Here is a 15,016-nt window from a genome sequence, read left to right on the forward strand (position 1 = left end):
CCGAGAAAACCCCTAAAAAAAAAAAAAAAAAAAAAAGTAAAGGTAAATCATCGTTTTTTTCTTCACCTTCTGCGGGGTTGTTTTTGGCTACCCGTATGTTTCCCTAAATGCGACTATTTATGGCGGTAAGCATATATTGCTTTCTTGAAATGTGTGAAATGTACAGTTAGGCTAGAAAACTTTTCATTAGAAGGAGAAACAATGAGAAACATTAAATGGCTACTTCATCTTTGCAAGATCTTTTAGTAAATGTGTTTAAATCCATTTAAAATATATAACTTATTCGTGTTTGTTTGGATTTCATATGCAACAAAGTTCTGAAACAAATTAAAAATGGAGAAGAAAAAAAAAAGCAACAGAATCAATCGAACGTCTTGTATGGACCGCGTGTCATCTGTGGCGTTGAAACGATTCGATTAGAACACAAATGCGTTTGAACTGTGTTGCTAGGCTTCAATCACGATCTGTCTCGGTTTATCACTAGTAGTGACAGGCTAAACTTGTCAACCGTATAGCCTACTCACCAAAACCTTAATGGCACTGGTGTCCTGGTCTTCTGCTCCCCTCAGGTGAAAGTGTGGTTCCAGAACCGCAGGACCAAGTATAAGCGGCAGAAGCTGGAAGAAGAGGGCCCAGAGTGCACACAGAAGAAGAAGGGAAACCAACACATTAACCGCTGGAGGATTGCCACCAAACAGACCGGATCTGAGGACATAGATGTCATGTCTGACGCCTAAGACCAACCTAAACACTGCCCAAATGAACACACAAGACCAAGAAAAGCACTATTTATTTAATGTTATTAGTCATGATATCCTAACTGCAGAGAACCTAACCACATTGTGAGTTAAGGATGAATTAAACAGGTCTACACCCAGGACTGAACATTATAGTTGTTTAACATACCTCTGCTGGAATTATCCTATGTTTCAGACATGCATCACCTGTAAGAAGAAATCATATTATGTCTTTCTCTTGTTCTTTTTTTTTTTTTTGGAAGAAATTGTATTTAAAACTAACAATGAAGTTAATTGTCACAAGTCAATATTCTTAATTCTGATTATTTTGTTGTTTCTTTGTATAGTCGGCTACTAAAATGGACATTTTTATTCATTTCAACATGATGTTGCCTTCATTTATCAAAAGAATACGAAGTTCCAAATGCTTGAAGACATGCTGATGAAACTGGTGGCAGATTTAGGTAATTATAGCAACTAGATTGAAATAAGTTAAGTGATGTGAGGAATCAGGTTACCAGCCAGTTTTAACATGAGCCATCCTGTACCCACAGCATAGAGGCAAGGGTGTATGTGTCTGTGTAAATAATGGTCTCTGTATCTAAAGGAATGTAGGAAATGGTGTTAGAGTGTTCGAGTGTAACGGGATGAGTGTGTGTTTGTGTGAGTGATTTGCGTGATGTCATTCAGTAGGCCTACTGGTAAATACAGGCTGATGTATGCAGGTTTCTCTGTAACACTCATAAACTAAAGCGAATGTTTGCCAATTTACACATTAGCTTCTTTATAGTGTTCATTCAGCTAATTTTCAAGCAAAACATGATCAAAAATGTCCAAAATTAATAAAGATGTTTCAGAGACAAACCTTATTAGCAGCTCACACCTTATTGTCCCCCATGCAAAAATATCACAAAAACTGATTGTAAATGGCCTTTTTTTAATCATACAAAAAACAGTTTAGCCTTTTAAAATGTTTTCACACACACACACACACACACACACACACACACACACACACTCAGACAAAGGGATAACGCCTGCCGGCAATTTTCCTCTCATCTCACCGTGCTAACTTCCTGTCGAAAGAAACCGAGGAAGATTGTGTTAAATGAACCCGCAGGTGACCTTTCACCTCAACATTTGACCCTGAGCCTGCAGTGTGAGCAAGGGTTGTGAGAGTGAAACGCACAGACTGATGACACCCGAGTATCACTGTCAAGTACGACAAGAGTCTATTGAGACTGAGGGAGAAAAAGATTGTTTTGGTGAGTTTGTTTTGAGGCCATCAGATATCCAATCCTGTGCGCAGGTGCACACATCACATCCTCTGCAGCTTTACATCACACATTCCATGCATTCCCTAAAAGCACTCTTTCCTCTTTGAGAAAGGAAAGAGACTGAGAAATAGATGGGTGCTTGTTAATGCACGTGAAAGACTAAGAACTGTGTGAATGCACATTTCATTTTGTAAGACTGTACAAACTAGCTGCACAGTCTTAGCGAAAATGATTGTCATTTTAACGGTAAAAGACTAAAAATGCAACAATAAAAACCTGTTAAATGGTTAATGGTAAGTAACTTTGCTATATATGATCTAATGAGAGATTTCATTTCATTTTAAAGTGAAATACGTAAAAGAGAACAAAAGTAAAAAAGAACAAATCATCTTATAATTTAGTGGGAAAAAAACATAAATCAAGCGTAGCGTTAGTTCTGGCAGGTCACGTTAGTCAAGCTCGCATCAGCTGACCTTCAGCTGATCCCCATCTACCTATGGGAATACGACACTTATCTAAGCATTCATATTTAAGGTCCCTCAGTATTATCAGCGGTTTTCACATTGCTCAATAGCTAATTACCCTTCTCCATCCCCAACTCCTCCTCTGTCAGTCGGGATTCAGCCTTCTGATTCTCCTTGAATCAGACTAATTCTAAAATGTGTACATAAAATGATTGAACTTTAACAATATCTGCAATACATTTGTTGGTTCAGTTCGGTTTACCCCGGGGGGTTATTGCTGCTCTCCCTGCTCTCATCCATGCTAGGCTGCATGGAGGCGCAGGGAGTTCTTGCACAGAACAGAACCATACCGCCAATCCAAACTGTATGCTAATTGTCAATCATCTTTGACGATAGTGGTCCTGACAGAAATTGGCATTCCCAGAATTCTCGGTTTACACAAGGTTTTCATTGAAATGAAATGTTTGTTGAACAATGAACCAACCGTTTATTAGAGTTTTCATATCAGTTATGTACATTAGGGTTTTATTTTACATCTTATGTTGTTAAATTAATATTTATTGTGTTATTTTAGTGTTGTGCATGGGTTACCATAATGGTGTGCATCTTTCTATATATTAGTATTTAACTCAGCTTATGGAAAAGCCACTTGTGATGAACTTCATTGATTCATTAAGTGGCTAAAAATCGCCTCTGTTTTTAATATGTTTGTCAGTTTATTGCAAACAGATTTGATTAACTTGGTACATAAACATTATTTCAGTGAAATAAATATAAATTTTTCCTGTAGATTTAAGTTCAATCAATAAAACTTGCTGCTACCAAATTTGTTATGATAAACAACCACATCTTACAGCAATTTATTTTGCAGTGTGAACTGCTTTATGCATGTAATGGTGTAATGGAGAACCTATGGTAGGTAAACAGAAGCTTGTTGATGTAGAGTGGCACTCTAGTGGAACATACTTGGCTGCTTGTTTTGAAAGGAACCTCAATGACTTCTGGGTTAGGGTACTATTATATTAAGTCATCAGCCATTTTTTGTTGCAAACCTTTGTTTTCATATAAATTAAAGACTTAAAAACAAATTTTTCCTTGATTTCGAAATTTAAAAAAAAGCTGACAATAAGGAAGGTATAAGCAGTAATGTTACCCTCATTAATGCGGTCATGTGCATGTTGTGCAACAGTGTATGGCAGTCCTGCACGGTTAATGATTCTACATGCGGCTTCATGTCATGTCTCCCCTCACTACTGCCCACTGTGATCTGTTCCCGTGACAACCAGGTAGAAAAACACACAGATCCACTCCCTCATTCTAGCGACGGATCTAACGATAAAATAGAAGCTTACAGGAATCATTTTACAGTCCTGCCAAAGGAACTCAAACACATCCAAATAAAATCAGAGATAAAATCATCTATAAACAACAGAACAAATGGATGGAAAAAGAAGAAAGCAGGAATTGCACAAATGTGTACATTGTTTCTGTTCATTAACCATGATAATAATGTTTTAAGGGATTTCTGTGTATTTTCTTGAACAAAGCAAAAGAGAAAAGCATTTGATTTTATCGTATATTTGAGTGTGCGCTTTTTGCAGTGTGCAAATAAAAAAGAAAACCAATGTCAAAAAGTGAAAAAAATCATTGTGGATAAAACTGAGCGAGTCTGATCAATTTTAGTTAATACTGACTTATAATGAATAATGTTTCTGCAACAACAGTGTATGTTCTATATATATATATATATATATTTTTTTTTTTTTAAGATTTAATAAGATTTGGACGTAATAATACATAATAAAATATGTATAATGATAATGACAGTTCTACAAAAATGTAACAAATAAGATTTATTAAGTAATATAGATTATAACTTATAACATATAGAATATATAAGTTATACATCTTTTCCCTCATTCCACATATTTTTTTTTTAAATTACAATTTAATTTGAGCATGATTTGGGGTTTGTAAAGCCCTTTTAAGAAAATAACACAAAGGTGATTTAATTATGTGTAAAAAAAAAATCAATTACAACTGTTTAAAATATCAAAACTGATTGTTTATTCATTGTTTTAAGACAATTACATTTATTTTTCAGTCTTTTGTAGTCAGATAATACAGAACTGCTTGAATGGGAAGGCTGGTAATTATGTAAATTTAAAGTACATCACAGGGACATTCAAAAGAATACTTGTTTTCACTGCTGTAAATATCCTGAAATCCTCTATTTGCAACTTCCACGTTCAAGTGCATGGCAAGAGGACGATTAGTGCCGGTGTGAGTCTGTCTCTGACTGAGAGAGGATTCACATTCACACACAGCAGGAGCAATCCAGTGAGATGCAATCAAAATTTGTAATGACGCTTTGCATTTTTCTGTTCACATTAGAGTTTTACCGTGAGGGACAGCGACATTAGTTGCTGGGTGTCAAGCATTCTGACTGGTTAAAGACCCTTGTTGTAGGTCAGGATCTTGCACTCTGTTGCAGCAGCGATCTCTGGCTCGAGCTCTGACACGTGGATCTGAGAGACAGGAAACAGGTGTGGTCAAAATATGACAAGTACATGCAAACAACCATATACGTGGACAGCATTTATAGCTTCATTAACCTCTAACTATTAGGTTCATTTAATTTAGCTTTAGTGGTAACAGAAGTGCCAGGAAAAGATTGTAATATACAATTTTCTCATATATGATTCCTCTGCTTTGATTACGGAGTGTTATTTTTATACTGACATTAAGATTCAGATCTTTTGGCTACAGTGAGGTAACCATTCACAGCAATCATTAAGTCATTAAGATGTTTAAAATGTTTCACCAAATGAGAATTCAAAGTGTGCCATGTCTTTCCAGCCTCGAGCATTTTTCACAGTCAAAACTGACACTTCAGCCATCATAAAAAGCTCAAATGAAACAGCGAGCACTGGTAAATATCCAAACCAGGGCCAAAACTTGCAATATTTTGCTCAGAAACAGATGGCGATGAGTGTGTGAGTGTGTGAGGCAGAATCTGAAACAGACATCCTGTGGGGTGTGAAAAGGTGGGGGGGACAGGAGTGGAGTTTTTTGGGAGCGTTCGTCTGGAACCCTCGGAAAAGTGTAAAGAGGGAGCGAGAGAGTGAGAGGAGAGGAGGAGGGGAGGGGTGGGAGAGGAATAGAAGTAGTTGGCAGCACATATGTCTGCAGTTCAGTAACCATATGGATGAACAGCTTAATAAACACCATTTTAAACCATAACCGTCTTCACGGCAGACAAAGAGAAGGGGACAGAGTGAAAGTGCGAGCGGATGGAGGGAGGCGTGTGAGAGTGCTCACCTGACTGTTTTGGGGGAACAGGCTGATGGCAACAGGCAGCGCTAGGCCGAACGCGCAGAGACACACCATGCTGTGAACAGGCAGCCCGAGACGAGGGCACTTCTGCAGCAGAGGGAGCCTAACGTACAAACACCCACAAAAATGCATACGTTATTGGCAAGGCCGTGAGCATTCCCGCCATTTTTGTTATCAGAGGCGCTCGCTGACACTTTCGAAGAACTGCTGTGCGTGATTGCTCCCTGACACCTCCCCCTCCCTCCCTGGCCGCAGTGCGTGTGGGGGGTTGTGGGATAGCGTGCTCTGCAGGAGTCCTCCAGAGTAGTCCTGCTTTAATGAAGGCAGCGACTGCCTAATGATGACTTCATCAACACATACGCATGATGAGCTTTAATTGGCCACCAGAAACTCTCTCTCTCTCTCTCTCTCTCTCTCTCTCTCTATCTATCTCTCTGTATGTTTGGGAGAGAAACGGAACGGGGGAAAGGATCAAAGTATGTTAAAGAGCTTTTATCGTGTCCATCAACTGCTCTAAATAAATCACCACACTCATCCGTCACTCTCCCGTGAAGAGGTCAAAGCTGAACTGAAGTGACATATATAGTAAACAACAGTGCTGCCTTTAAATGAAACGTATCATATTATAGGGATGCACAATATTTATTTTCATGTTACGACCAATAACCAGTAAATGCCAGATATTACAATTCTATTAAAAAATTAAATAAACACTAAAAACTAAAATCCATTTAAAATGCTACAAATACATTTAGCTTACAAACAAAAAAGATATTCATCTTGAGATTTGCTAAAGATTACATTTAAGAGTGTTATTAAATTATTAGTGTTTATGAAGATTAACCTTATGTGGGCATTAGATGGCAAAGGTAATCTAAATGTAAAAATGGATTTAATCAAATAATTTTTGGTAACACTTTACTTGAAGCCTGTATGTATAATGCATTTTAAAGGTATTCATATTGTAATTCATGGATGAACAGCTTAATAAACACCATTTTAAACCATAACCGTCTTCACGGCAGACAAAGAGAAGGGGACAGAGTGAAAGTGCGAGCGGATGGAGGGAGGCGTGTGAGAGTGCTCACCTGACTGTTTTGGGGGAACAGGCTGATGGCAACAGGCAGCGCTAGGCCGAACGCGCAGAGACACACCATGCTGTGAACAGGCAGCCCGAGACGAGGGCACTTCTGCAGCAGAGGGAGCCTAACGTACAAACACCCACAAAAATGCATACGTTATTGGCAAGGCCGTGAGCATTCCCGCCATTTTTGTTATCAGAGGCGCTCGCTGACACTTTCGAAGAACTGCTGTGCGTGATTGCTCCCTGACACCTCCCCCTCCCTCCCTGGCCGCAGTGCGTGTGGGGGGTTGTGGGATAGCGTGCTCTGCAGGAGTCCTCCAGAGTAGTCCTGCTTTAATGAAGGCAGCGACTGCCTAATGATGACTTCATCAACACATACGCATGATGAGCTTTAATTGGCCACCAGAAACTCTCTCTCTCTCTCTCTGTGTATATGTGTATGTTTGGGAGAGGAACGGAACAGGGGAAAGGATCAAAGTATGTTAAAGACCTTTTATCGTGTCCGTCAACTGCTCTAACTAAATCAACACACTCATCCGTCACTCTCCCGTGAAGAGGCCAAAGCTGAACTGAAGTGACATGTAGTAAACAACAGTTGCTGCCTTTAAACGAAACGTATCCTATGATATTATGGATGCACAATATTTATTTTCATGTTATGACCAATAACCAATGAAAAAGCAGATATTACAATTCTATAAAAAAAATATAAAATCCATTTACATTTAGTTTGTTAAAGATTACATTTAAAAGTGTTATTAAATTATTCTTTTTTTTTTATTAACTTTAAGTGGGTGTTAGATGGCAAAGGTAGTCTAAATGTAATTTTTTGGTAACACTTTACTTAAAGCATTTATGTATAATGCATTATAAAGGCATTCATTATGTAATGCATTATACATATTTTCAAAAATAATTGTAATCAAAGCTAAAACTCATAATATTTGTAGATTCCTTGTTACATCTGAAATTGGTTGTTTGTCATGTATTTTAAAGCATTAAAGATGCAACAATGAATAGATAAGTATAACGTATCGTAACGTAACGTATCGTAACGTATCATTATATGAACAATTATTCATGAATCATACTATACATAATAAGGTGCATTAGAAGGCATAATTTATGCATTAAAACACCTTTAAAATGCACTGTATATAAAGGTTTCAAGCAAAGTGTTACTAATGTTTTATATTACAAAAAAAATGCATTTTAAAAATCTTGACAGTACAAATCACTACATAACATATTGCCAGTTCCTGTAACAATCCTTATAACAATAACATTTGAAAGAAGTAATTAAATTCATAAACGTCCTTTTTTTTATTTGTAAAATTTCAATCAGCAAATAAGCATCATAGTTATATTTGCTTGGTTATATCTAAAGCTCATTTAAATTTCCTCTAGATCATTTCATGTGACACTGTTGCATCTTGCACGATAGTCTGAAACCATTTTCATACTTTAATGCAAAAACGGCGTCACTGACTGTTCAGCAAAGCAGCTGTCTTCGTTTTCGGACACAGCTAGAGAGACAGGTGAAAGGTTTAAGCACCACACATATATCACACAGACTCCTCTCAGTGCTCTAATTAATCAAGGATAGCCCTGGCCCTCAGCCCCACCCTAAAAGCAGTGACCCTCCTGCAGCCCTGTTCCTGCTCCATTGAGAGCCAGTGAGGGTGAGCTGACAGGCAGCATAGCAGAGGACAGCTCACCATTTACTGCCTCTCACACAAAGACACACACACACATAGCCACACACACCTGCGAATCAAGAGCAGGAAGAATTTGAGGAGGTTGCGACATAGTCTAGGAGTCATAAAACCCATCGAATTCTGGTGAAGAGTCGATCCCACTCTTCAACAGAAATGTGCATTTTGCATTTTTGAATTTGATATAAAAGGAGTTAAAAACTTTATCCTAAAACTTCTTTCTAAACTAAAGTTTAAATTCAAGAAAATCTGATTTTGAAGGTGGACTTTTGGTCTCCAATGCCACATATACACTGTAGACATGACATCTCCTGTCTGGCTAGACAGACATTACAGGAATAGTTCAGAAACAACAATTTTGTCATCATATTAAATTTGTATCTTTCTTTTCCTCAGTGAACCAAAAAAAGTAGACCATTTAAACATTTTGGGGTCAGTAAGATTAGTTAGTGTTTTTGAAAGACGTCTCTCACCAAGGCTGCATTTATTTGATACAGTAAATCAGTAATATTTTGAAATACTAGATTTAAAATAACGGTTTTCTATATTTTAAAATTACATTTATTCCTGTGATTGCATAGCTGAATTTACAGCAGCCATTCAGTGTCACATGATCCTTCAGAAATGTCAAATATCTTTACTGTCACTTTTGATCAATTTAATGCTTCCTTGCTGAATAAAAGTATTAATTTCTTTCAAAGAAAAAAAATCTTTCTGGTCCCTTTAAATTGTGGCACATTTAGTAAAAGGTTGTCATTAGTCCATGCGATTTGTGCACTTTATTTTAAGTATTTTGTAGTCATATGATTTCTGTAAGGAAAAGGCTGACATTTAAGCTATGATTCACTGATAGATCTCATAACCAATCATGGTGTGCCACCATTTAATTCTAAGCATATTAAAATTGCAGAAGTGCAGAAAACACTGAATATAGCATATTGTATGGACCACTATATACCACTGTCATATTTTGAACTTAACAGCCAAACATCTCCTTGTCTATGTAGAAATAAAAAATTGTGAGAATTTGGTACATTTTAAGGTTATATTAATGATACATAAAAAGTTGTGATCACATCAAACTGTGAAATACAAATATACCAGGACATATGGTGCACATTGGTGTGTGATTTCTGAGGTAAACTGTGCGATGGTGCTGTAAAAATAACTAAAGTCTGAAATGTCAAATTCACAAGAACTCCTCTGACCTCTCCAGCATGGCCATTATTAAAGGCGGCAGCAGGAGAACAGGCATGGGCAGCACGACACGAGTCAGGGATGTCTCTATCAGAGCCTGAACAAAAAGACATTTATCAGACCAGAACTCACAATAGGCCTGCACAAAAGCTGCCAGTAACCTTTCACCTCACACGTGCAAAAGGATCCATACTCACATGCCTGGCAGCCAGCTTTGAGGTGCCCACCACATTGCCTTTGTCGTCCAGTACGCAGATGCCCTCTGACAGCTCAGTGTGGCGCATCAGCAAAACATTACACACGTTGGCACTTGCTAAATGAAGGGAGAGCTGCGGTTAGAAAACAGGACTTGATCACAAACACAATTCCATCTGATGTCTAACTATTTAGATTCAGTGAGAGAACCGTGTTAATTAGACTCTGTTTGGACTATTGTCACTATCTCTGACACGTTTTCAAACAAGAAAACACAAGAAATGTAAGAAGCAGTTAATGTGCTCAATGCATTTGAACTTAAAAGAGTAGGGGAGAATAATGGGGTATACACGGGTCGGTGCTATTTTATATCTAAACTGTCAACTATAGGCCAGAAATATGTAAAATATACAGAATGTACAGGATTATCAGTAGCACTTTATTTTACAGTCCTGTTCCGCATATACATACTATGTATTTGTTATAGTAATTACAATAACTGGGTAATAACTAGGTACTAACCCTGAACCTACCCCTAACCCATGTAGTTACCTTATATTATACAGTACTTTCTTAGGTAAGTACACTGTAAGTACACATAAGTACACATACTGTAAAATAAAGTGCAACCGGATTATCAACTGAAATTAGAAGAAAGCCTACTAAAAAGTTAGTAGCATGATGTGTCATGCCAAGTGTAAGTTGAATCACTGGGGAAGACGTTAGAAATGTCCATTTCAAATAAAAATATGAATACAAGTCTTATTTTGCTGCACATTACTCACATTTTATAAAACCATCCAGGTGAGTTTAATATTCAATATTTTACTTAGCATCTGTTTAGTAATAGTAGGACTTGTAACAGTATATGCATTTGCAGGCAGATTATGATCATTCACACACACACACACACACACACACACACACACACACATATATAAATATATATAATACATTGTTTGAACATAAAAATGATTGTATCTTGAAGAAACAAACAAATGCATACTAAATTTTATATTAAGGAGGTCCTGCTTTAGGTCACCCATAGAGGCAAAAACCATTATGAAAATCCCCTTATAAAGGTGCTAAATTCGAGATGTCATTTTGAAGTTAACAAAAAAATATTAATTTGCATTTGACTTAAAATGTATATAAATGCTAATAATGCAAAATAAAATCAAAGGCAAATTTCAAACACTTTGTCTCCACTGCGTTCCATTAGCTGCATTTAATTGCCTTTCATAACTAAACACTAAAAAAACAACAACAACAACAACATGGTGGCCTGGAGACAGGGAACTCAGTGCTAACACAGAGAGCACTTTAGGCCTAATTAACCAATTAGAGCTAACAAGGTCCCGGTTACCCCTGCCCAGAGAGGTGAGGGGGAACCTCCTGATTTAATTAAAGGGGTGGGGTGGGGGACGAAAACAATTTAATTACAGCCAAGCATCCCCAAGGCATTGTGGGACAGTCTCCCTCAGCCCCTCTGGACCTGTTTGAGCCTCAGAACGCTAATGGAACACTGAGATTACATTTCAGCAGCAGCTCCCTCTGACAACAGGATCAGTCAAAACACAACGCGCTAATACACAACAATAAACAAATGAAATAAGAAATGAGTCTAATGAAAGTCTGAACAAATGCTCATTTAGAAATTGAGTGTCATTACAAATGCAAAGACGTGAGCTTTCAGACAGCAAAAGAGCTGACTGAAAACTGTAGGCATTAATTAATATCGTGCATTACTCAGTCGTTTTATGCTTTAATAATCAGCAATTTAGCAAGACCGCATGACAGGATGCTTGATTTCTGTCATAGACACAACAGGGCAGATTATGCCAGAAAATCAACACATACATAAACATGCTCTCACACACATGCACATACCAACAGCAGGGAACGGGATGAACCTCTGGACCAGGATTTTTCATTTTCGCATAATTCATAATAAAGACTGGAGTAATGGCTACTGAAAATTCAGCTATATAAATGACATTTTAAAATATATTGAAATAGATATTAGTTATTTTAAATTGTAATATTTCACGCTATTACTGTTTTCCTGCATTTTCATCAAATAAATGCAGCATTGGTGAGCATAAGAAACGTTTCACTGACTTCAGACTTTTGAACAGTAGTGTGTGTGTGTACATATGTTTTATTATAATACTTCATTTTTAAAATTGAATTCTTTTTTTCATAATTTTTTCCTTTAATTTATAAGACTATGTAGCCCAGACAGGAAAATAGGTGAAGAGAGGGAGGAAATTTGAACTGTGTGCCCATGAGCGCAGCAGATTTACACGTGTAGAGCACTCGCATTACCCGCTGTGCCACAGCTATGGCTTTATATTACACCTATCTGTCCTTTATTTAGAAAGTGACATCTCACATAATCATAGAGCATGACAGTTCTAATATAATTGATCTAATATAATAAATATAACCCATGAAGTCAAAAATGTTATGGAGACAATACACATTTGTTTTCATAGTGACCTTAAAAGCACGTAAGGTCATGACAGGCTATGCTAAGTTGTTTCTCATCTTGCCTTGTGGGTCTCTGGTCATCTCTATGAGCTCCAGTTAAAGGCTCGTCTAACAAACATGTGAGAATCAAACCCATTCACATCCCTTCCCTTCCCAGCAGGGGTCTTCAGAGGGATTGTAGTTTTAATTAGTGCCCCCCTCCCATATTTCTCACAGGCATGGGGCCATTTGTAGTTGTCGTCACCATGGTTCTGCTTGTCATGCCCCTGGGCATCAAACTGCCGCCCAGCAGGGCAGCTAATTGGCTCTAGAGGACACTGGGGGCGTGACTAGAAGGATATGCAATTCAGCAATGTGAAATAAGGCAAAGGGCTCTGTGTGCCTATGTGATGCTATCAGCCTCCATCAGTTCGCTTGTTAAAATTTAAGTCACGTAATACTAGAAAAGTCATGAATAAACATTTTTTCTGTTAGCGTGAAATGGCAATTTAAAATTTAAGGATTAAAAGAGAATTCTTTCTACACATCAAATGACATAATACAGTTTTGTGCATGCATGTGAACTCACTGCAATAGTAACTGCACTGCTGACTGCACCGAGGTAACCCTGGAAAAACGTTGACACTGGCGTGGGCTGAAAACATAAAAAAGCATACATTAATCAAATAAAATGAATGAATATGGCATTTTTGGTAACACTTCCATTGGAGCTTGTATATATAATGCTTTCTAAGCACATTCTTACTCATTATTATGCACGCATAGTATCTTATAAAAGAAGGGCAACACTTTACAATAAGGTCTTATTTGGAACAAGTATTGTTCATTGTTATTTAAAGTTTACTAACACAGTGTTACAAAAACAACATGTATCATGAATCGCAAAATTTATATAGAACGTATATTTTTGTTTTAACTTCTTAGAATATTATAATTTATTATATCACATTATATCCTCTAAAGTTACAATAGATGATATTTCCCATAGTTATAATGCATTATATGTCTCACATCTTGACATTTAAGATCTGCACAGTATCTTATAAGTGGTCTTTTATTATAAAAAGACAAATAAGTCTTCTTTGTAAATATCCAAAATGCTGTACAATATGCTCATAATATTTATAAATGGTCACTGTAAGATATAAGTTATCATGAATGGGTAATGTGATACATCTACTTTGAACATTTGTATTGTAATTTCAAGAAAACCATATTTCATTGTAAAATGGTTACCGATGAGTGTAAACTAGCTCACACTGAAACATTAGCCTCACAGAAAAACACTCCAATATGAACAACCAATCCTCACAAGATGTAGCAAGATCTTAAAGAAGCAAAGTCAAGTTGCAAGACTTAAAATTATGAGAATTATAATCCATTATAATTTAAGCGCATAAAACATGGTGCTCATTGCATGTTATACATAATCACACTCTTAAAAAGTTATAACCATAAATAGGTAAGTATTATAATGTATTACAACTGTTGTAACGATAATTCACGAGATGATACAACATATTATACAATCTTTATACGGCATTATGCATGCATTAAAATGAATACACTTGATGCTGATGGCGATGCTGAAATAGTTCTTTTATAACCTTTGTTTAGTTTTTTAATTCTGATGATTGTATTCATAAAATAGTTCATCTGTAAAGATTATCATGATAAACAAAATGTGTAAAAATCATAAATTTTTTGTTGTTCACAGAGCTTATTTTCTGCATTAATCCAAAAGCCTACTGGGTTTTTGTCAATGGAACCAGGGTGATGCAAACGTCTGAGTTGGCTTATAAAAATACATCACTGTAGCACTTTTTTTCATTGCTTTTTAATGATAATTTTAGAATATATGTGAACATAAAATATGCCATGCCTTATGCACTGGTCAAAAAAAATGATATTACTTATATATCGCACCTTAGATGCATTACGGTTGCAGTAGTTGACACAGGCATTGTGGCTCTGGTTCAGCCACTGTGAGAAAGACAGCGAGACAGTGAGTTCACAGTAAACAGAGCTCAGATTGACTTTTCATCTGGAAAGACCAGAAAAACACATGTATACCATACCTGCCAGAAGATGGTGGAAGCAAATGTCTGATTGGGTAAAAGGAGGCCTACAACCTATAATGGAGGAGTAAATTACAAGAAGTGATTTAAAGTTTACATTTGGTGGGCTAGACAAGAAGGAAAAGTTGAATATCTTTTCACAATGACCTACCACTGGAGTACCAAAGGGCACAAAACCTGAAAGGAAAAGGAGAACCGTGTGCTGAGATGATTTCAGGAGAAAATGAACCCTTGATCCAATAATGAAATCACAGTAATTTGTCATTTTGACATTCGAATAGGCTGGATCAGGCCACAGAAGTACATTTCATGTCATGTTTGGTTTAACAAACAGGATTATAGACTCTCATTTGACATTATTACTGACCTTTAACACATTTGTGACCCTGGACCACAAAATCAGTCATAAGGGTCAATTTTTCGAAATTGAGATTTATACA

At 36.9% G+C, this 15,016-nt stretch overlaps 2 protein-coding genes across 2 annotated transcripts in view; one reads left to right on the plus strand and one right to left on the minus strand.

Moving 5' to 3' along the window:
• LOC107690190 (homeobox protein EMX1-like) overlaps nt 1–832 on the plus strand; it is a 4,457-nt gene extending 3,625 nt beyond the window's left edge. The window contains exon 3 of the mRNA XM_016488442.1: nt 570–832. Within this exon, the coding sequence (XP_016343928.1) occupies nt 570–737 (168 nt within the window). The 3' untranslated portion in view covers nt 738–832. The remainder of the gene's footprint in view (nt 1–569) is intronic.
• Nucleotides 833–4,559: 3,727 nt separating this feature from the next.
• The window catches only part of LOC107690191 (sideroflexin-5-like), a 14,729-nt gene continuing 4,272 nt past the window's right edge, over nt 4,560–15,016 (minus strand). The window contains 9 exon segments of the mRNA XM_016488443.1: nt 4,560–5,006; nt 6,903–7,020; nt 9,822–9,907; nt 10,008–10,123; nt 11,896–11,974; nt 13,055–13,132; nt 14,425–14,481; nt 14,577–14,630; nt 14,728–14,753. Coding sequence (XP_016343929.1) covers nt 4,929–5,006; nt 6,903–7,020; nt 9,822–9,907; nt 10,008–10,123; nt 11,896–11,974; nt 13,055–13,132; nt 14,425–14,481; nt 14,577–14,630; nt 14,728–14,753 — 692 coding nt within the window. The 3' untranslated portion in view covers nt 4,560–4,928.

The sequence above is a fragment of the Sinocyclocheilus anshuiensis genome, unplaced genomic scaffold (genome assembly GCF_001515605.1).
Source record: "Sinocyclocheilus anshuiensis isolate Anshui unplaced genomic scaffold, SAMN03320099.WGS_v1.1 scaffold1581, whole genome shotgun sequence".
NCBI lineage: Eukaryota > Metazoa > Chordata > Actinopteri > Cypriniformes > Cyprinidae > Sinocyclocheilus > Sinocyclocheilus anshuiensis.